General features: G+C 35.7%; 1 protein-coding gene across 4 annotated transcripts in view; it reads right to left on the minus strand.

The window, feature by feature from the left end:
- The window catches only part of DOCK4 (dedicator of cytokinesis 4), a 237533-nt gene that overhangs the window by 29518 nt on the left and 184386 nt on the right, over positions 1 to 23629 (minus strand). For 2 of the 4 annotated variants that reach the window (XM_052667945.1, XM_052667942.1), the window contains exons 28-37: positions 17729 to 17804; positions 16856 to 16956; positions 16184 to 16242; positions 13425 to 13573; positions 11797 to 11882; positions 6593 to 6619; positions 6324 to 6419; positions 4766 to 4826; positions 2570 to 2663; positions 317 to 465 (exon numbers count right to left, since the gene is read on the minus strand). In XM_052667945.1, the coding sequence (XP_052523905.1) occupies positions 317 to 465; positions 2570 to 2663; positions 4766 to 4826; positions 6324 to 6419; positions 6593 to 6619; positions 11797 to 11882; positions 13425 to 13573; positions 16184 to 16242; positions 16856 to 16956; positions 17729 to 17804 (898 nt within the window). The remainder of the gene's footprint in view (positions 1 to 316; positions 466 to 2569; positions 2664 to 4765; positions 4827 to 6323; positions 6420 to 6592; positions 6620 to 11796; positions 11883 to 13424; positions 13574 to 16183; positions 16243 to 16855; positions 16957 to 17728; positions 17805 to 23629) is intronic. The other 2 variants (XM_052667946.1, XM_052667943.1) reach the window with 1 other exon arrangement.

A 23629-nucleotide genomic window follows, 5' to 3' on the forward strand; every position in this document is an offset into this window, starting at 1 on the left:
TGTATAAGGTTCTTTTGCTGTAGGCCTCATTTTCACCACCTTTAAAATGGGGAGAAATTATAACATCTTTTACAAAGTCCTTCGATACTTGCAAAGAGATCTGCTACACAAGTGGAAATTGTTCTCACATTTAAGTGTGGGAGATTTCTAGGATACAAACAGAATTAGAAGGAACCTACTGTGTCGCTAAGTAACTGCTTAATCAGGCAGTGACAAATACTTCCCCTCTGTATTAGAAAATGCAAAACTAGAAGTAAGTCATCGGGGGAATTAACTATCCTTTCTAGATTTACTCAGTAAAATAGGACTATTTTACCTTTCCCCTATCAAAGTTTTGAATGATAGTCAGATGGAGATACTCTTTTCGTTGCCACTCTGTTTGCATGGGGTAGTTCAGAAATTCTCTGAGGGGCCGATCAGACCACTCCAACAGCTCATCGTAAAGCAAGAGCGTGTAGGCAGCCTCTGCAAGACAAATTACACCACAATACATATGAACACCAAGCAAACAAGACACAGAGAAAGTGCATGATAATGTGAATACACTTACTGAGACACACCTTTTTGAAGGAAAACTGTATTGTGATGTATTTGAAGTAATAAAACCAGTGGTAGTGTTGATTTTTGGACATTCTTAAGCTTCCCACTTGACTTCTTTTACTGCAGATTTAGTAACAGACCTCATATATGCTGAGGTAGGTGAACTTGCCCGAGTCAACTGTATCCTACTTCTGACTCTTCTGTGTACATTCCTCTAAGTCAGATGATGTTTGCCAGGCTATACAGGGTTTTTTTTTCTAATAGTGTTCCTCTTATTTATCTAGCCTAATAACGTGTATGAAAAGCCATCACTGCAGAAGATGTTTGTGGGAAAGTGTGCTTTGAATCCAAGTGTCATAAAATGCTAAGTATGATATAAAGCAATGCTGCATTACAACATGTATGTGGAAGGGAGACCACTTGAAGTTGCACAGTCCGTATTAATTTTGACATCACACAGCTTTCAGGCTGCTTGGCTAGTAATGTACATTTTCCAAGTTTCAAGCTACAATTTTGTAGTAAAAACATGCAGCATGTTTACATAACAAGAAAATATCCATGAAGTTGGTAACAATCGTTCGAAATGGAAAGAAAGAAAAACAGCAGAGCATAAATAGATGTCAGGATAGCTTACTGTGACCCTGCCTTTCTCACTTGACATCAAGTTCTTAGCCAGGATTTTTATTTTCTAAAAAATGGACTTTTTTATTCACAGAGAATTAAGACGCATTAGAAACTGTCCTGTAAATAGACTTCTTTTTCAGTCAATTCACAAAAGATCTGTATGTTGCCACTGATTGATAAGCAACGCAATGGACTACATAAGTCTATTTTCAAGTGGAAAGACTGCTTCTAACCATGGGTTGAGCCAATTCTTCCTTAAGTCTCTCACAGCAAAAAATGTTGGAGTCATGGAATCTACCATGGAAAAGAATGCAGACACTAATAATAGATACACAGGAAATATAACAAAGTCCTGCAGAAAAACTGTAAACAAAATACCATTAATACTAGAATTATAATTAGAATTTAGAATTAGGATGACAAAACAAAATGAAAAGGTTGATATCACTGCCGAAAGTAAATTGGATGCATATTTGCAGTCGACTTCTAAAGGGAACACAGCATTGCTTAAAGAGTTGCTAACATCTGTTATGTAAGATCAGGAAATTAATAATTTGGCAAAAAAGCCAGCTGGGCCAAAGATAGTAGTGCTTGATAATCAAAACTCTCTTGTGATTCACTACTGCCAGGTCACATGTGGAAATGAAAGTCCTCTCCTTAATATACCCAGCAATTTAGTTTAGACTTTAAAGCCATGAAAAGGAAATGTAAAAATTCCAAGCTAAGGACCTTTCCTATGGATCCTAGAAAATTCACTACCAGTATGTACCCATAGCCTGTTTACTAGTGCCCACTAGCCAAAAAATCTACTTTTAAGAATGCAAACAATCTGCAGAGATTCTGAAGACATGAAGTTGCTGTTGTAATCACTGGGAAATGGACAGAGGTATTGCAAGGTCACTTGAGTATTTTGGCACCCAAAGGCTGTTTCATTTAAAGAGATACTGATTTTATTCGTTTCAGTTATTCTTCATAACAGTCACTCAGATGAAGTGCCCCTTTTATTGTACAATTAACAATATGCGCTTATCTTCTTATTTTTCCATTTAAATGATAATTGTCAGCACCGGTGGTAAATTCACATTGAAAAATACTGGACAATAGTACTGCAAATGTGATATGCAAAGATTCACACTACCAAACTGATTCACATAAACCTCATCTTTACTCCTCTTGGCTGAAGAACAACTCACGGCATACATTGCTAGTGTGCATCAACAGTCATTGTTCCAACAAACAGAAAGTAGCAGAGTTGCAGGGCTGAAAGGAAGACCCACAACTCTTAGAGAGACTAATTGAGCAAGAAAACTCAGCCTGAGTTTGCATATTGTGCACTGCACATAACTTTGAAGGTCTGCAAATCACATCTAGTCCTAGGTACTTTTTCTAGTTTGCATTTTGTTACCTGTAAAGTTTTGTGCTTTCAGATGTAGGTCATAGAGCTTATGAATATAGCGAATATACATCTCTTCTTTGTTCAGTTCAGTCTTGTAAAAATTCTGTAATAAAATTGAATTTCATAATGAAATGTAGTAGATACTAAATATATCTATCACATACAAACGATATTCAATATAATGTTTAGTTCCATTATATATTTGGTAGACCAAATATATATGTCAATATGCTCTTTTAAATTTTATTTTTATTTTTTATTTTTTAAATAAAGAAAAAATGTGACAGAACTGAAATCTGATGTTTCTTTCCCTATAAATACTAACCCAGCCCAAAAATACACCCATGTACACTTACTTAGAATATTTAACATCTTGCTGAAAGCTCCTTGTTGGTTTTAAAATGCTGACAGTGCTCTAACTTTTGTAGTATTTTAACAAAATATCTACTGCCTAATATGTCTGCTCTTCATTTTGTCACAGTGAAATAGCAGAAGGACGTTAGAACATCGCAAAGAACTGTCTGGTACCCTAAGTAGCATAATGCCAAATTGAAACTTGCTTTTTTCAGTCCTGACTTATGCTGGGAACTGATTACATAAATACTGAATGCACAATTGCAATACTTGTACTGATACTTGTACCTCTGCATATTTCATGATGTAGCATAACTCTAGTTAGTTTGATAACTTTGTTAACTCAATTCTACTTCCCAGAAGAACAGCACGTACTTCCATGGCAAAACATAAACATTCTCTTTTCAAGCCAATCAATCCTCTCACCTTTGGAAATCAGAATACTTCTGAAGTGTTAATGAAAAATGAAGTATTGCTTCTTTCTCTATATTTAAAATAATTTCAGGATTATATATTCCTTTAATCATTTGCATGGACAAAACAAATGCTGAGGTGACAAACAGTTCATTGATCATATGGACAACTAAATGTCTTAAATTGTGTGTGCTATTTTCGTAATCAAACTTTACTTTCCAAAATTTGGTATTGGTTGTTTCTCAAGTGGGCAAACAGTAACAAAATGTGTCTGAAAATTATTAGGGTAGAAAATCTTTATTAACCTGTACAAGTTATAGAAAATCCTATTAAAAAGTATAATGGTGTTTTGGGGAATGGGGGGAGTGGGTTTAAATGCTTGAATTTTGTTTTTGTTAAAATTTTGAATGATTTACTAATAAGAGTTTTAAAAGTCCTTACTGGTAGAATGAAAATAATCCAGGTACTTTACAGAGTTCAAATCATGCCAGAGGTTCTGATAGGAAGCCATCTGCTCTACGGCTGTGTAGTAAACATTTTCCATATTAGGAGAGTACCATTTCCCTGCTGAAGAAATCCTTTATTCTCTCATGTATAACTGCTATTTAGAAGTGCTACCAAATTGCTTTGCTGACGTCAAAAATGCAGAATTATGAGTCAACTTATTCTGGTTTTTTTCCATGGCTAAAAATATAGCTTTCCAAAACAAACATCATGAAAATGGAAAATTTCCAAGGTTAACAGAAATCAACAAACTTGTCAGTAGAAATTGGCCTAGAACAAAAATGCATCTCATAAACAAAAATGAAATATTTTTCATAATACAGATTGACATTGATGGTTGGTTACATGACAGGAAGAAGTCTCGAGAAGCATTCTGGGCTGAACCAGCTATTAGAAAGACAGGAAACTGGAGAAATGTCAGTTTCATTGGGTTCTGGGGAAATGGAAAGGTTTGTTTCTGTCTGAGAACTCGGAGACCAATTACATTTAGAAAATACTTCGACAAAATTTACCTAGGAAGAAGGGAAAAAAACCCGAATGAAGCAGTATTAGAGATCTCTCAGAATCCAACTATACAAAGGAAACTACTGTATCAAAGGAAACTACTGTATCAATTTCATCCTGAAAAAATGATCAGCAATACTAATCACAGAATAGCTTGGGTTGGAAGGAACCTTAAAGATCATTTCATTCCAGCCCTCCTGCCATAGGCAGGGCTGCCCATCACAGGATCAGGCTACTCAGGGCCCCATCCAACCAGGGGATGCCTCCAGGGATGGAGCATCCACAGCTTTGCCTGTGGCAATGCTTCACCACCATTCTGTCAACTAAAACTGCATCAAGAAACAGGCTATTTCCCATTCAAATATATGGCTGTATAATTGAAAGTGCTTAACTGTAATAAAAAAGGTCAAGAAAAATTATTATACAAACCAAAAGGCTAACAGTGCAGCCAATTTTTTTGCCATCCACTTCTCCCATTTTCATGCAATCTCTAAAACAAAAGGAAGAAAGTTTAGCCTTTTCACCACACAAAGCACACCTGTCATTCACTGCCTACATGAATCCTGGAGATTCATTTGGTTTCCTCACACCTTGATCTCAAACTGTGGCAGCAGAAGCCAGCAAGGCAGTTCTGCTCCCCTATGGCTCTCAGGCACTCATTCTCAGTCCTGCACTGCTGCCTACAGAATTCTCAGAAAGTGAAACATGTTAGGCAGCATGGTTTGATGGGTTACATTTAGCCATCTCAGTCAGACCACCACAGTCCAGCACAAACATTTATGTTGGCACAAGGAACACTGTGACAGGAGTGAGGGGATGAATCTATTTTCTTCACAGACAGTGTAAACCTAAAGTGGTTCCTCTGTGAAAAAGCAGAATGATACTGACCTCCTCTTTAGAATGCTCATTTTCAATTCCTCATAGCACTCTATAACCAGTATCATTCATTATTTGGTGAGGGAACACACCTGATTCCCAGCCAAAATTTAAAATGGAACCATGAAGATTTTGATTAGTCAACAAAGATTAGTGCCAGTACAACCATACTGGGGTAAAAAAGTAACAAACAGGCACAACTGTGCAGTCACTAAAATAAATTTTACATAACTTTAAAACATTCTTGCACATGAACTAAACAACTGTATTTCTCTTAAAACCACTTGCATAAACAGTTGTTCTGAAAGTTGCTGGATTCACAGCCCTGGAGGTTGTAATCCAACTGATCCCTGAGGAGGAACAGCACTCATTTATTCCTCCCTGAGGAGGAAAAACACTTCTAGATGTTAAGAGTGTGTTGTTGTTGTTGTTTTTTCTATTGACGAAACAGCTTTATTTTCTTTATTCTCAAACTGTTATTGAAGATAGCAGAAATCAGGTCTCACCATATCTCCCCTGTAGAATTGGATAAAAACCAAACCCTTAGGCTCTAGAAGGTACTGCAACTTGCCAATGAAGAGGACTAAGCTGTAGTCTTAAGTTTCTTCACGGACTTCACAAAGGACTGAGAAAATCACTTGCAGTCTCCCACCCACAGAGAGCAGGATACGTCTCTTTTCTCCCTTTCATTTTTTGGTGTGGTAAAGTCAGATGCAAGCTTCTCACCGAGAGATCATGTTTCTCTATACATACTTAGTGTGCCAGCTGACACTACTACTAGGCGTGATTGACATAGTGATAAGAATTTACATATTCTGTACGACAGCTGTCAGGTGATTAACATTGAACTTAGTGACTTCAGACAGACTTGAATCACTAACCTACTGCTGAAAGTTCCTATATTCCAGATAAGAAACTGATACAAACAACTGGATTTTCATATCATGTGAAGGATTCTCAGTTTTCAGACATGTGTAATTTGTGAGTTGACTAAGTAGCTGCTGCCAGAAATCCTAAGTTGATACGTCCATGTATAGTCACTATTTGTACAAGATCCCAGTGCTTGTCTCCAAACATTTTTAAGATGACAAGCTTACTGAAAGATAATCACCTGTAGTCCAGTAACCTTTCCATGAGGCGAGTCACTGTAGCAATTAATGAAACACCACTTTCCCTCCATGTTTCCCGCTCAATTTTCTTCAGCAGACTGAAAAAAAGCAAGAAGCCAGAACAATTTTATTATTTAACTGTCACTATGACAACCACTCTGCTTTTAGCAGTACCTGAATACCTTAGCAACAACTTTGATACTTTGGTTTAGTTTGTTTTTTCTTTCACAAACACCCTCCCAAGAAGCACAATTTGCAAACAATGTCTTACCTAGGATAAGGACCAAAAAGTGGAATTCTAGTCCAGGAAGCATTGACAAAACAAATGATTTTTAAATTAGCTGCATCAGGTTAAAATATATCAAATACTGAATTTTCAGAAATATATGAATATGCCAAAGATTGAACAAAGCTTTCACATAAAATTCATATATTAACTCATGCCAATACTTCACAAAACAGAAGTTCTCTAGGTGTATTTAGAAAAGAACATGTACCTGCTCAGTAAACCTTTTTAGTAGAACCTCAACTTTTTAAACAAAGATTTTTCCTCCTCACTTCTCTAATATTTTGGCATACATTGAATTTAAGAATGAGAAAAGTATTTTAAAAAGATGATTCCCCATCACACTTAGTATTTCCTTCTGAGAACAAATCAATATTACACATAAAATTCAAATTAGCTTAAACTGCTGTAAGATTCTTAATTAAAACCCATGTTGAGCTGAATTCTTATATGAACATGAATACGAATTACAGATTGAAGCAAAAAGAAATGTTACTGTAAATTAAGCTGTTAGTAAAATTATACTTAATATATCTGCTAAATATCTCTGATTTTCTCTAAGTTTATCAAATATTAATCATTTGCGCATGCATTTTCAACATTTCTTCTCTGTTTAGGGATGAACACAGAAATATTTATCCACATAGTTGTTAATTCTCTGCTTTGGCGCAGTACCTCAGAAGGCTAACATGCCAGTGGAGATATTATGGCAGTCTCCCTGAAAACGCACTCAGGTACGGTTTCCATTGAAGCCTCTGAAAAACTGCTACATCTGTATACTCAGGGCTCTTTAGCGAGCTGCTAATAGCATTTCCAAACCTCCTGTCTGCAGTGGGCAAGCTGTCAGCTCCACTGACCTTCATCCATACTGAACATGTTCAGTCCCATAAAACTCCTACATCCAAATTTCATTGAACACACAGCAGCGCCCAATAACTCCTACATGCCAACTGCAGCAACTATGCTCTCTACTTCTGTTCAGTTCCTGTATACAGAAGGATGTCACCGATGCAATTCTGCAAGCTGTTTTGACCTAAAAGCTGTGCTGTGCTGGAGGAAACACCTCCATTCTGCATCCTGATATCAATCTTAGTTTCACCACTTCTTTTTAGGGGGCAATGAGACATCTTGCCCTCACATTCAAAGACTGGCTACCTGTCATTGCTAGGAGAGAGATGATAAAGCTGTCCCTATAAAGAGATGCTGGAGCACTATGGCATCTCTGCTTTCCATAGACTAACTTAATTTGCCTTTAAACCCCTGATGTTTCCTTTCAGTACAAGTTTTTGTGTCTAACAAAAGTACAGCCTGTTACATTAATAAGCACTGATTACTGCACTGACTTTTCCTTTCTATTGCTTTTCAACTCTATATAAAAAAGGAACATTTCAACCTAAATTCACCAAAATAATTACAGTTCCTTGAAAATTCAGTAGATGTCTGAGCTCTCTTTTAAAACAGATGAGTTCAGTCTACACTTGAGTTACGTATGTTCATTATAAATGTATTGGCATATTTGTTATAAATACACAATTTCTACAAATGGGTGGTGAAGACCCATCGAAATACTTATTCACACTGACATGAACATTGTAAGTGGACAATTTTGTATCTTGCCTTCTGATGCACGCCTCCCACTCTCCACCATACATCTTTCAACACAGTGCACAGAAAAAAAAACCATTCAGAACAAAAGAGCTACTCAAACAAATTTCTTGGCTTCCTCATGGCAATATCCAAAAAGAATGTGACATAAGTGACTCGCTCAAGTTAAGCATTCTTTCCTACTAACACCTTGTGTTTGAAAACAGACACACACTTTTCTAACATCTCTCTTCTATTTGACCCTCTTGCTGAATCTATTTGCTTTCTAAATGCAACCTCTTCTTTGAGTGTAGACATAAACACAGGCAAAATTCTTCCTTTGCCTGTGTTGTGCCTACCTCTATCATACAATTCCTCCACACAAACTATAGCGAAGATGCTAAATTATACAAGGGAAAAAATGTAAACACTATATCTGGGCTTAACTGAAAATTGGTTTTGTTTTTTTTGTTTGTTTGTTTGTTTGTTTTTAATCTAGTGTTCTTGAGAATAAAGGTGTGGGGTGCAGACCCAGAGGATCAGAGCTCTCTGGGGAAGAATGCCAAGCTCTGAACCATGTTTAGACTGTTTAAGCCATGTGGTAAGTCCCAATATAAGTAGATTTTATATGTCTTAGCTACAGAGCTATTTAGGCCACTGACTTTAAGACACTTAATTCTAGAATTACATTTAGTCACCAAGATCTCCATCTTGGAGTACAAATTTCTCCAGATACCTCAATTTAGTCAGAGACATCCTTGTTTACACAGACAAGTCAAAGTCAAACTTTGCTGAAATTCAGAAATGGGAGTGGAGCTTCCCAAACCACAGAATGTTCAAGGTGGACTAAAAGACTCAGTCCAGAGTCTAATGGTACAGGCAGGGCTGAATTCAGTTACACAGTCAGAGGAAGAAATGGAGAAGACTGAAGACAGCATGGGAGAGAAAGCAGTTAACACTTTTTATACAATAGCTTTATGTCTAGTGAAATCACCCAAGATCTAACAGAGATAGGTATTAAGTACCAGATTAGCTGGAATCCTAGTTGCAATTACTTCACAGAGAAGCTCAACTACCGACGGAGCCTGTCGTCCCAGGCTTTGTGCTTCAATAATGCAGCCACCTACCCTCCATATCTGAAATGGCTTGTGTAAGGCCAAACTGAAATATAGTTACTGATGTGATAAAGTCCTCTAAGATCATCTTGTCCAACCATGCTGGAAGAGCAGGAACAAGAGGCAAAGAGACACTATTTTATATCTGAGTTGTTCTCCTCAGCATAGCGATGCCCTCTACTGCATCATGAGCTAATAATCACTGTGTGGTCACGTTCAAGTCACTAGAAAGTCATAAACAGCAGCCATCTTCCTCCCACTTTCACTGTGTGTTTTCATTTGATAATTCCAACATAAGCAGTGAATTGTAAGCATGCAGCATTTTAGAGATGTCCAGAGATGCTTATAATTTGTCTCTGAAAACAGATGACATTCAAAGGAAAGATGGGGGGTGAGGGGGGAAGTTAACGTGGGAGTTGAGAGATTTAAATTCATTTTCTGATTCAGACAAAATAAACAAAAAGCATGACAACAACAGAATGTGTCACACCCACTGTAGTTACTACAGTGTATCCAAAGTAGGTGTGTGCATCTTCTTGGCTCTCAACTGTACCTATCAAAACCAACCATCTTCAGACTGATCAAGTAACACTGCAGCACTTGTTTTTCTTAAAGACTCTGTAATAACTGCTGGTCTTAGACCTAAAATATTGTTTCACATTTTCTGTGTGCATACCACAGCCCTGTCACTTAAGACTAAACAAGTCTGTTCTCATGCACTGTGTGAAGACAGTCTAATATTGCTGAGATTAAATTACCCATGGAAGGAAAGGAAAAAAAAAGGAGAAATCTCGCAGTAACTGACTCCACACAGCCAGCTCCCTAAACTTTCTGGTTTTAATCATTTTCCTTCACCTACCCTGAAACACTGTCATCCTCCATTTTAGATTATTGTCCTCTCCAAGCTCTCCTGTTGAGAGGTGTTAATGTATGGCTCTAATCTAACTCCAATAGAAAACTAATGATAAATAAGTATTTCCAGTTTTCTTGAACTGGAAATAAATTTGAGCAGATACTTTGAAATTTGCCAAGAAGTCTAGTTATAATTCAGTTGAACCAGAACAGAAACAAATATACTGATGCTGTGAGACATTCTGCAATTTAGATTACTACATCTTTAGCATTTAGACTTTAAAAAAAAACAAAAGCTCTCCCAGTTTTTCACCAAATCTTGTTTAACTTCCCTCAGTTTAAATGTAATTCGAAAATTTAAAAGAAATTAAGAACTGTATTTTATACTAATATGAATTCTTACAGTTAAGAGTTATTTCAGATACCCTAATGTATTTTGCAAGAGGATGTATTTAGACTTAATTCTATAACCAGGCTCTCCCTTAATGACTTATTTTAAAGTTAGAATACTGTCAATACATACTAAAACATTCTTACCTGTTATTATCTTTATTCAGACTATGAAAGATCAATGAATAATTAAAAGAAAGGTTTGCTTTATCACATTGTGCTGTTGTTTATCATCATTCATCCAGTCTCTCTACCCACTTTTGCTTTTGAAATAATATTTAGAAATTTTATATTTTTTCAACTCATCAGCATTGCAGATTATTACATTTGCAATTCACGATCATTATATGCATTAGATTAACAACAAACCTGGGTTTGGCATTCACAGATCTGAATGTTGTAATTTAAGCAATGACAACAGAGGTAAAAAATAATATTCAATGAAGAAGGAATGGTTAAGAAGCCACATAAACAAAAATATTGTGTGCTGAACAGCATTAAAGAATGCACAGTTTGGAATCTTGAAGAGGAATAATACATGTCCTATTATAACACACCAGAAATGAGTGAAATCTTCCACTTAGGGGGAATAGAGTTCTAAGAAACAGCAAAGAAGACAGAGTTCAGTTAGTTATTTTTCACTCTGTGACAATCATTTATTTCTATCAATGGGATAACTTATGGGGAACCTTAGGAACTTCAGCACTATAGCTTTAGCTATTGGATTTCAGGCACATTGTTTATTAAAATATATTAAATGTTTAACAAGAAGTTGTGGAAGAAAATAAAATATAATACTATTAAAATAAATAAAATTCTATACATCAATCAAGAAATCAACAAGTGAAATTAAACAGATAAGTACAATAAAAATTGTACTGGCAATAAAAAAATATTAATTAAACACCATTTTGTTGAATTCTCATGCCTAGTTTTCAAAATGTCCCATTTGTGCACTACCTGTACTCTATGCAATTACAAAACATTTCTTGCTTTTTGGAATTTAAAACTAGAAGTCAGAGAATGTTCTGTGATATAACAGATTTAGCCTTTCCCAATTATAGCTTTACACAAGAAGTACAGCCAGACTTTATAGATGACATACACCACTATAAAATGTTTTTATTCCTCATATTTTCAGCAAAAAAATTCACAACTGTTCTAAGCATTACTTTCCTACACTGATATTAGCATCTAATACAGCTAATGGAACTGAATGAATCACTGTAAAATAAACACATTACTCACATACTGTTGAAGAGCTCTCGGTACGTTTCGTCACCTTTACCTTCAGACATTAGGCTGTCCAGTTTGTCAATCAGTTTTGCTTCCACCTGCAACATATAAGTGTGGTGTAAACAGCTTCTCTTCTCTTTAATGATGATTTTAATAGTAGACTTTTTTTTTTAATGTATGGGACTTTGCTAAATGTATATTTTAGAATTGCTGGTCAATCATGTAAATCTGATAAGTCACTTCATGTCTTTGAAGCTGTTATTCCCAAGATTTGTGGGTTTTTCTCTTTTTTTTGGTGTTTTTTTTTTTTTTTTTCCTGGAGGGAGGGAGCTAATTTAAATTGAGCAACGTGACTTTAAAACTACAGGCTGAGTAGCATTTGCTGCTGCTAAGGCAGCTATCTATTTATGGAGTCAGACAAAAAGCACACAGCCCAAATAAATTGCCTGAATTCTCACTGTGGGTTGTAAGCACAAGCCATGTTCTTAGAATTCAATAAAAATTTCATCATTTCTAACCTGTATCACACTCTCTACAGACTAATTTTTATAAATGCCTGCATAGTTCAGAACATTTGGAGGCTTAGATTTACTTTCACAATCTTTCTTACCTGCCAGTGTATTTGGCTAGAAATTCAGTTTGCTGGTTTTACATATTAGCTATCAAAGAAGCTTAAAGAGCATCTCAGGTGGCTAATTACTTCAACACATATTTTTAAATGTACTGATTATAAAAAATAGAGGAAGACATGAAGCTAAAATGCAGGCTAATATTTCAAATCTCATTTTTAGCTGTAATATATTAGCAACCACAAATCTAAGGGAGAAACCAAGCTGTTGTCAAGATATTTTATTTGATAATAAATCTATTACAACTTTCATTTAAACCCAAGCAGAAAACAAAGAGGTAGAACAAGTGGATTTTTTTATTCTCACTCCTTGAAAAAACTCTTCAATTGTTATCTTAATAAAAATCTTATCTACTGATAGTGAAAACTACCTACTTATATCACATGCATTCCTTCATTCTTAATAGTTTTGTGTTTCTGATACAGCTCTTACCCTAAGCATTACGATTGCTTGAGATTAATTCAAATACTTCTGCTTTCCTTCATTCGATGCAGTATGAAGGAGGGCAGTGAGAAATAGTTTGAGGCAGTCTGAAAGAAGTGAGTGGGAGCTGTAGGAGCAGATGGCACACTTGGTCGTTCCTTCCTAGCCCGTTAGAAAGGTGTTCAAGCAGCAAGAATACTTGGATCCTTACAGAATAACATTCCTCAAAAACCATCTGATCTTTTTCCATACTAGCCCAAAAGGAAGCTACATGAATGTTATCTGCTACTGTAAATTAGAGACAAAAAACACCACATCAAAATCAGCCTTGTTGAAAAGAAGTGCCATTCTTCACTTTGGCAAGATATAGATTTTATCCTTCCTCTTATCTTATATCACTAACATGAAGGCAGAAGTGAATTCATTGCAGAATCTTACTAACCCTGCACACAATCAAAAGGGAAAAAATCCCAGTAATCTCTCTTCAACAAATGTAACAACACTATGGCCATCCTCTCTAGACTCAACCACCAATTATTTGGACCAGCGCTCTTAAATTCCAGTCCTCTTTTATAGACAGTTTCATACCTGCTTAAAGTTGCCACTTCGCCTTTGCTCCCAGTCCATCATGTCATGGAAAATGGGAATCATTACATTCCTCAGGTCTGGTTGAGGGATCAAAGTCACTTCCAGGAAGGGGCCAATCAATGCTGGAATAAAGTGAAGCTTGTGTTCCCCTAAAATGAAAGTGAACATGAACTTGAATCATGTGAATTATGAGCTAGCAAACAATGCAAACATTACCTAAAAATTAAAAAACAGAACTCCAAATGTCTTCAGATTTTTACCTAGTGTTCATCAAAGCATGGGCTATTTCTTAAATGCATAAAGTGAAGGGAAAAGCTGCAGGCAACAGAAGAATGCAAGGCTAGCCAGATTTTATTATGCAATACTGAGGTCAAATGTGATAGCGGGTTACTGTTATCCCAAGTCAGACTTCCAGGAGGAGAACAAAGACGAAGAACTCTGGGCATTTCACTTTTATCCCAGGAACAGTTCGGTTTCTGTGCTCTGCATTTCTGTGTTTATAAAATGGTTAACTATTTGATATTACCTGTTCATCAAATAGACATAAGTACTTCAATTTTACCTATTCTTAGTTAGTGAGTAAAGAAATGGAAGTGTATGTTGTGACTGCAGCCAAGGGAAAATGTGACTCAGCAGTTCCCAGAACAACTCCCTTAAAAATCGGCGTTAAAACACCTTCAATTAATTCAGCAGAGACTGCAAAAGTAAGTTCTTGTCAGGAAAACTAGGAATGGCATACACTAAAATATGAACGTTTAGTTTCAGTTCTCCAGGCTTATGACTTGATCTTCAGAATTGGAGAATTAGAAATTACAATACATTAACAGTCCTAGATAGAAATTCATTTCCATAGCAGCCTATTTTGGGCTATACTAGTGGCCAGTCACACCAATCTGACACTATTTGGTATTCTGCAAAGGAAAATTACACTCCTCTCTGTTGGACTAATCCTGGGATGCATATCCATATGAAATCAAGGTGACCACACAAAGACCAGGGCTTATGATGAATCTTACTGCCAAAAGAACTGTGTATGTTGACTACCGTAACAGCAATTATATGAAATATCCTGCCTGCATGATTTAATTAGACACATTATCAGATGAACTTCATGGTGTCCGCAACAGTCCTTGCCCCCTGCTGAAAGACATCACTACTCCCTCCTTCCAATATAGAAATCGGCAGGTTTCTGTTCGGTAGAAAACAATGTGAAGGAAATGATGCACACTGAGGTTTTATCCAAGCATGAGATCCAAGAGTGCGTTCCTGATATACCAATTTGTAAGTATCTATCATGTATTCAAGTAAGCTAGAGTACAGATGCCTTAGAGTGAATAGTTAAGAGTAATTAAAAGTAAATATTTTAAATTAGAAAAACATGCTACATAACAAATGTTAATAATACAAATAAGCAAATATATCTCATTTTCAATACTTCTCTTCCTGGTACAGGCTGAGCAGAAAGTCTAGTTCTATTACAACTACTTATCTTGTCAGGGAAAAGATTTATGGAAATGAGATGATAGATCTCAGTAACCAACGACCTTCATATCTTTCACAAGCCCTTTAATGAATGAAATTAATGAATAATTGAAATATAAACATGACGAGCGTGGTATTCAAAGCTTCTAATTGGTTTTGATACTCTTCCCAAACACTTAATTGCATTTCCCTGAGGCTTACACTTTCAAGCAATTTTCACAGTTACTGCTTATAAATATAAAAATGCTTCTAAGTTTATATCTAAGAATATATTTTTCTCTTGTTGTCCAAAGTGTCATTTATGTATCAGTTCCTGATTTGTTTATGCCTTTATGGTTTAGTGAAGCTAGGACTTTGGGGAAGATTTGATGCAAATCCAGCATCTCAAGAGAGTTTCAGAATTAAGAAATATGCATGTTCCTTAAACTGTTTGGCAACAGAACTAAAATTGTGAGCATAATTATACATCCAGGCATAAAAATTCTGCCCAAAATGAGCAGTATTTTCTCTTCTAATTTTCTTTGACAGGTTCCTTTTAGTTCTCTCTGAAGAAACAGGGATATGTTCAATACTGTATCAGTGCTTACAATTGATTTAGCTACAAATGACTAGGGTTTTCTGACACTTGAAACAAGGCTTTATATAACCATAGAATCATAAAGGTTGGAAAAGACCTCTAAGATCATCTAGTCCAACTGTAAACATACCAACCACCAATATTACCAATATATACCCCACTAAACCATGTCCCTTAGTACTACATCTACCCTTTCCTTAAACACCTCTGAAGATGATGATTCCATTACTTCTCTGGGCAACCTGTTCCACTGCCTAACCACTGTTTTGGAAAAGAAATTCTTCCTAATATCCAACCTGAACCTCCCCTGGTGCAACTTGCGGCTCTTCCCTCTTGCCCTATCACTTGCTATGCAGGAGGTCAATCCCCATTTCACCACACACCCCCCTTCCTTCTCTCCTGAGCCTCCTCTTCTTCAGACTGAAAAATCCCAATTCCCTCAGCTGTTCCTCATAAGACTTGTGCTCCAGAACCTTCACCAGCTTCACTGCCCTTCTCTGAACATGCTACAGAGCCTTGATGCCTTTTTTGTTGTGAGGGACTTAAAACTGAACACAGCACTTGAGGAGCATTCACCTCAAAGTGAGCACAGTATGGGCAATCCCAACTCCTCTACTACTGGTAACTGTGTTTAATAACTGAAGTAATAATATTTGCTTTTTATTTTTTTGGCTACTGAAAATGTCTTTTAACTCCTTACCTAAATTCTGCCACATGCTGAAGATTTCACATCCCATTGTTACCCGCATGTCACCATATCTAGAATACATTAAAAATAAAGCAAAACAGTGAAAGACCATTTAAGAAATCAAGTTCCTCTAGCATTCTGTGACATAGTTAAATGAAATGTCTCATTTGTAGCTCATAAAAAATTACTTCAGAAGTGATGATTTCTTCCAAGTTCTTGCTCCTCACATTGTATCCAGCTAAAACTATATTCCTAAAATCCAGTGCATTCACAATATTGTCAAAAGTACTTATTTCTTCTCAAGATTGTTTATCAGCAATGCAACTATGAAGCAGTATCTATCTTTCGCAACAATATGCTGTAGCTCACTCAAAATAAATAGTTTTGCACTAACTTAAAGAAACAACTAGCAGAGATACCTGAATGACTCTGTATTAACTAACACATGAACTGGAAATTACTGGTGGCACTGCTACAACATAGATATTTTGCTCCCATATCTGAATTATTTTAGGCACTTCCATGAATGCTGCTATCATCTCAATACAAAGGGCCAGAATTAAATATCATTCAGGAATATTGTTATGTGACTTTCTTGTAGGACTTTTTGCAACCTCCTCTATCTTACATTTTGAGAAGCGTTTGATCTATTACAGTTTTCTAGGCATTGAAAGCAATACTTACTTTTCTAAAACCTTTTTTTTCTTGGAAGGAGTGAACATCTCCAGTTGAAGACATAACTGGTTTATAAAAATTACAGCAAGAAAAAAGTAGGAATCCCAGATCTGCAATAAGCAGATAGCATTTAGTTATTTTATTTTCTCAGTATTACCCTATTGTGATCACTCAAGTTGCAAATTTTCAAATGACATCACTTTAATAATAAATTACTCAAATTATTCTTGATTAAACTTCATTGCACAGAAGTATACTTTTCATCAGCACCAAAATACTCAGCAGAAATAAATCTATTTTACATATTTTACATCTCTGAAATGCAGAAGTTTCAGAGTTGCAGATTTTTATGATTATTTTTTTACATCTGTGAACCAGAAAACTTTACTTTCTAAGTTTGGACAACTTAAAAGCTATCACATGGCAGAACTGTCATCTTCTGGCCTGTTCACCTTCACAGTTTTATTTCCCATTCTCAACAGATAACAGCTGCAGGCCTCACTGGACAAAGCTAAAGCCAGGCCTTGTTTCTCATGCTGTAAATACAGAAATGTTTGTGAGCATGTTTTTAGAACCATATTGAAACTTCCATATAGAATAAAAACAAACAAAAAAAAACCTGTGTAAATAGTCTACTGCAGAGACTAAAAGAACAAAATGAAAAATAAACAAATTAAAAAACGAAACAGAACAAAACACAGCATTCCCAATTTTTAGGCCAGTCTTGTATTTAAGAAAACATTTCATTTCTGAACATCTGGAGTTGCTGATATAGCAAAAGTTATAGGTGTTCAGATGCTGGACTATCTAATAACAACCAGGCCGCCGGACAATGCAGCAGCAGGTGCTATATCTATCTTTTGTTAGACATATTTACTCTACCTTGTAATCAAAGTTTTCATTTAAGAAGTTTTTACGAAGGGCATCTGAAAGGTACAAGACTGTAGTGATGATCACACTGGAACGAAAAGAATAAAAGAAAGTAGCTTTCATTAAGTGGAAATTCATAAGTAATACTCAGAACCAGAATTTTTTTCAATGAAAAAATAGGCGTACCATGCAGAGTGACATTAAATACTGCATTTTAAAAATATACAAATGCCTGACTGCTAACAGCATTTGTTGAAAGAAAACCAGAACATCAAGAAAAGGAATGGGTGTTCTATACAGAACGGTGTAACTTATCAGAAAGACAAATCATTAATTTTGTTATGCAAATAATGATATCACATTGACTGCCAATACATACAGTGATATAAACAGTTGGGCAATTTGCTTTGAACTTTCTTGGTCCTGAAAATACATACACAGAGATTCTTAGTATAAAATATCTAGTAATTATCACGTGTACAACAGTGACAGTACTATGGAGAAGTCCTTTTAAAGACCATAGGTAAATGCACAACTGCATGAATGAGGCCAGAAAGATCTCTTTTCTGACTATTGCAAATGGTTGTACATTGATCATACATTGACATTTCCCTGATTTATACTGCCCTTAGATGAACATGGGCAACCAAAATCTTTTCCTGGTGGCTGTCTCCAGATGTCAATGACAATCTTTACAAGCAAGCAAACAAGATTTACCAAGATGCATGTTTAGGAATCCACAGAATTAGATCATCCTTAAGGATTACTTAGATATATTCAGTTTCAATAAGCAAACCTTTAAGCTGACCTGCTGCATTCATGACTATTGACTTGTTTGGTGAAATCAAAAATCCATATAAGCCAATCTTTTTCAAAGCAGTCAGCAGTGGATGCTTATGGGAGAGGAAAAAAATTAACACCAAACAATCTTGTCACTGTCTCACTCTTGTAGCTCACCACAGTCAACGGTTTAAAGACCTCTTGCAAAAAAAGATTACATCTGCAATATTTCATGTAATTGCTATCTTTTGAATGTTAATATTCAAAAATTCTTTTAATGTTTATCAACCTGTATCATGTTGCATATTAAAATTTGTTTCCCTTTCCACCCTTCGTACTTCATTTCTCATTTTTTCAATGAATTTAAGACTAAATGTGTCTTACTAAATACAGCAACAACAATATATATATATATATATATATATAAGGATATAATATTTTCAGCTTCACAACAGTGAGCAGTTATACATTAACCAACACATCTAGGAGATAAATCATATTTTTCTTCAGGCATTTTTGACAGATTTCAATTTTATAAACATAAAATGGCTATACATCACTTAGGTTATCGCTAGCTCAACTGCTCACTTCCATTTCTCAACTTCTAAAATGATTGTCATGCTCTACATTGTGATTTGATGTGTCTGAACACCAGCAAAAATTGAGCCTCAGACTGTAGACCATGGCTCGAGTCTCAGATTTCCTTAGGTCTACATATTGTTCAAAGGTAATCTCCATACATACTATTTTTTCAGCATGCACATTGTATCTTAGCTTTTCTATCCAAGTAGCCTTCCACGCTTAGTGCTCATTTGCACAGTTTATCCCACTCTTACAGCAACAGGGAATTATACTGTGCATCACTTCCTGTTGCGGCATGGAAGATAAAGCAAAATGTTAGCAAAATGTTAACATAAAGCTAAGAATGAATGCATGGTAACAAAAACAATCATCTCATTCTTGTTACCGTGCATGATTTAATTCACATCCCACGTGTTTCACAAAATGAAAATAGTTTGTGCATTTCAGGAAGATGTTCTGGTAAACAGGTCAGTACAATTTCAACCTACAGTGCAAAGTAATCTCCAAAAAATGGTATACGTGACAAAATAACAAAATATCCCCAGAAACACAATCATACTGCCAAGTTTATAGTACATAGAAGTATTTCTATCCTTTCTTGCCACATTCACATGGCAGGTGAAACTAAGGAGTCTTAAATACTAACTTAAGAGTCTAAAATCTGCTTAAATTCATAAGAGAAATAATTAGAGTAGAAATTTTAACTGTAATTTTTAGGAGACGTTCTCAGAATTTTCCTGAGATATCAGAATAACTGCAATGCAAGTGTTTGTTGCTATAGGCAACATAGCTCCACTTTGCTTTGTTAACCAGAGATATCATATGGATTGGGTGATAAAATGTAGGCCTGTAGAGTGAGAGTGCACTTGTAGTAGATTAAACAAACAAAAACAGCACAGAACGATGATGGCAATATTCTGACCCACAAACTGAATTCACTCAAGCTACTAAAATCAGGAAGGACAGAAAATATTGCTATGCATTGCAAAGCATATGGATCCTCTCCCCCCCAAAAACAAACAAACAAACAAAAAAAAAAAAAAAAAAAAAAAAAAAAAAAAAAAAAAAAAAAAAAAAAAAAAAGAAAAAAAAAAGAAAAAAAAAAAAGAAAAAAATAGATTCTATAAAGAAAAGAATTAAAAAATGCACAAATTAGGGACAGCAACCTGAGAACAGATGAACAGCTGAGTGATCCAGTACAATATTCACATTCCAAGTTGCTCTCCAGCCAACAATTTCAAAATAGCACACATTTATTTAAAATCTAATTGAATATCTATCAAGAAAACATTGAGCTTGAGACAAACTTTCCTTTCTTCCTGCCACAAAATTGTTCATTGTTTTACATGAGAAAACACCTGCTTGTAGCTATTACATTATTCAGGGCTCATACACAGAATCCTAACCCAAGGTCTGGTCAGGACGCTTCTGTCAGAGCGACTTCTCCACCCAATTATTTCTATAGCAATTTTTCAGGAGTCCACAGCAGTCCTTATAAGCTCAAGATCTGGTTTGGCACTTGGACTGTGCTCTGGTAACTTGAATTTGCTTGGGCAGCCAATTGTAGAAAACAAAAGTTTTCTTTTTCCATTCTGCTATGGGGCAAATATAGAACACAGACTTCCCATTTTATCCTTCTCTTTCAAAAATCATTCAAAGCACAGAGATGTTCAAAAAGAAGAAATCGTCTTTCATATTTCATAAATTAACAACATGAACAGAGATTCACTCCCATGTATACACCTTCCACTGTATCTATATATCTGTGTGCACGCACACTTTGTGACAGACTGAACTGTTCAGATGAATTTTTATGGCTTCAGTTGAAAGCAATTGTTTGTATTACATACAACCAGGAATGCTGTTGGCAACACTGTGTATTACATTCAAGCAAGAATTTTTGTTCAGTGTAGGAGTCTCAAACTCCCACACCATGGGAGCTAACAGGATTCTTCAAAGCAGCCATAATGATGAAACTAATGCTAATTTGTTGTCATGATTCCTTTATTGTGCATTGTTTGAATATTTTTAAATAATAATAGTCACGTCTTCCAGTTGTCATTGAATTGGATAACCAAAAGGACTCTCTATTTAAAGTCAATATGCCCAACTGTCAGCAGATGTGTTTGTAATTTTATTATAAACAATACATTAGAGTAAATCTTATTCTACAGATCAATGATTTTTCTATAATCATATTCATGCATTCATTTTGTATGCTCACAGAATTTGAAGTGAGAATTGGGAGATCTAGCTTCTCTGCCATTCAGGAAAATGCTCTAAGAATATATATTAGTTAGTTAATCTCACAGAAATCTTTAAACAAAAACTTCTTCAATAGCAAGGGAACTGAAAAATTCATTCCTTATTACAGAATATGTAGATGCAGTATGTTACAAATATCAGACTTACTCAGCACGTCATAGGAACCTCAGACAGATTCTGTGATTCTGTCTTTTTATGTTACTTTGTTTCTCAAACTTTAGAAGAAGTCACATGATGATTCTCAATGCTAGTCATTAATGTTTTTTCATCATGGGTATTCAGACATTCAGAATTACAGACCATGAGTGCTGCAACATCATAAAGTATCCTAATTTCTAGATAGATCCAAATTTATCTTCTTAGCTCACAGTACTTTCCCTTCTGTTTTATCTCAGACAGCATCCAAGTATCAGATGCTACATAATTAATGACAATAGTGCAACAAGAAATAAAAAATTCTAGAAGCAAGAGAACAGCAATTATTTTTTAAATATAATTATTATATATTGAAATACTCTGATGGCTTTTAAATCTAAAAATCTTTCAGGTAAATGAAGTTCTGCATTTATAAATAAGAGACCAAATGAAAACTTTTTCCCCCTTCAGGAAAAGCTTATTACCCTATTATATCCTTTCTGGGACTCATCTTTTTTCCTAGGCTCAGACAGGCTAAATCTCTCTTCCTGTAAATACCAGACAGATTGAATATTCATATGACTCTGGGGAGTGGGGAGAAAAGGCAGTGCTGCTGGTGATACAACTGCAGTGATGGGGGAAGCTCCCAAGATACGCGCTGCCTTCAGATCGGTGCCTGTTTCTCAGGCTGGAGCCCAGGCAGGTGAGAATGCAGCTGTGTGACACAGGAAGCACGACAGGAATTTTATTCCTGGCAAGGAGGAGTGAGAAAACAGCCAAATTTTGAAATGAATTGCTTGATTACGCTCTTAAAAGGATGGGCTACATTTTTTCCTCATAGACATGAAGTTCAAGAAGTTTTGCATTCAATCACAAAGCAACTCAGATCACTGGAAGTATTCTGGCTCTGCAAGCAATGTTAGAGGAGAACTGCTCAAGTGTGCTTCTGCCCTTGGTGCAGGCAGTGCCATAACCTCTCATCCTGCCTTTGGTATCTTTCCCTTCCTATTGAAAGACTTTGGGTTGGGAAAATCTCAGCAAAGCTATCACTTTCATGTGTCTTTGCTTTTGAAGGAAGATGAAGGAAGACAGCTTCAAAAAATGGCAGTAGGGAAACAAGTGAAAGGAAGGCATTCCCATTCAGAAAAACTAGTCCTGAAAAACTCTGTCCGCAGCTAAGGATTGAGGTGGATTTTCTCTTCTGCGCTCTCAAAAAGAAACAGAAATTAAGCCAATGATATAAAAGAATGCTAATGATGATTCTTCGGTTTGCACATGGACTTTTTAATACTCCATACATCCAACCAACACTCTCTTTCACAACACAAAGCATAATTTCTCCCACAAAGGAGAATATACCTAGGAAATAAAATTATTAAACACTATATTTGTAAATACGTGCTTACATAACATTTGCTGCAAGTAAGGTTTATGCAATTGCACATTAATAGGGTCAGTTTGCCAAATTCTGTCTGTCTTCCATGCCTGACAGAAGTGCATAGTTTGAGCCACAGTTTGACCAGAGATGGTCAAAACCAACTGACAGGGATTAATAAAAAATGTTTGATGCTAACCAGAATACAAATGCAAGCACATTCTTTTGCAGAACTTGACAACAACATCTTTAGCATATCTGAACACCACCAGTCCAAGAAACACGCATCAAGGTCATTCCTAAATCTTAGTTTTGTACATGTCAGCTGTTGCAAAGCCATCTGCCAAGCCAGCTGTTTCTGGAATATGTAACAACTTCTTAGACGATATGCTTAGTCTAAGAATACCTATGTTTTTCCCTCCTTCCTGTATATCTCAGTTTATATCTTAAGCATGATTACCAGATGCATCATATGTATTCTCTGATTATTAACATTTTTTTACTAAAATTCAAATTAGGTAAGATTAGTATTACTGAATTATTTAATAAAAATGAGCAAAAATGTTATTTTATCAAGTCACGATAAAGTTCAAACAAATACCACACATGCACACAACATTCATCAGGATCATAATTTTGTCAGATTTAACTGCAACCATTAGATTGTTCTTAGTTGTCTGCATAGCACTATGAATTCAAATTCCTTTAGGTGCTGGTAAGTGCAATGCAGACTAAAAACCAATTCAACAGGCATTGTTGTTCATGTAAATCCCAAA

The sequence above is a fragment of the Tympanuchus pallidicinctus genome, unplaced genomic scaffold (assembly GCF_026119805.1).
Source record: "Tympanuchus pallidicinctus isolate F22 unplaced genomic scaffold, pur_lepc_1.0 scaffold8, whole genome shotgun sequence".
Taxonomy (NCBI): domain Eukaryota; kingdom Metazoa; phylum Chordata; class Aves; order Galliformes; family Phasianidae; genus Tympanuchus; species Tympanuchus pallidicinctus.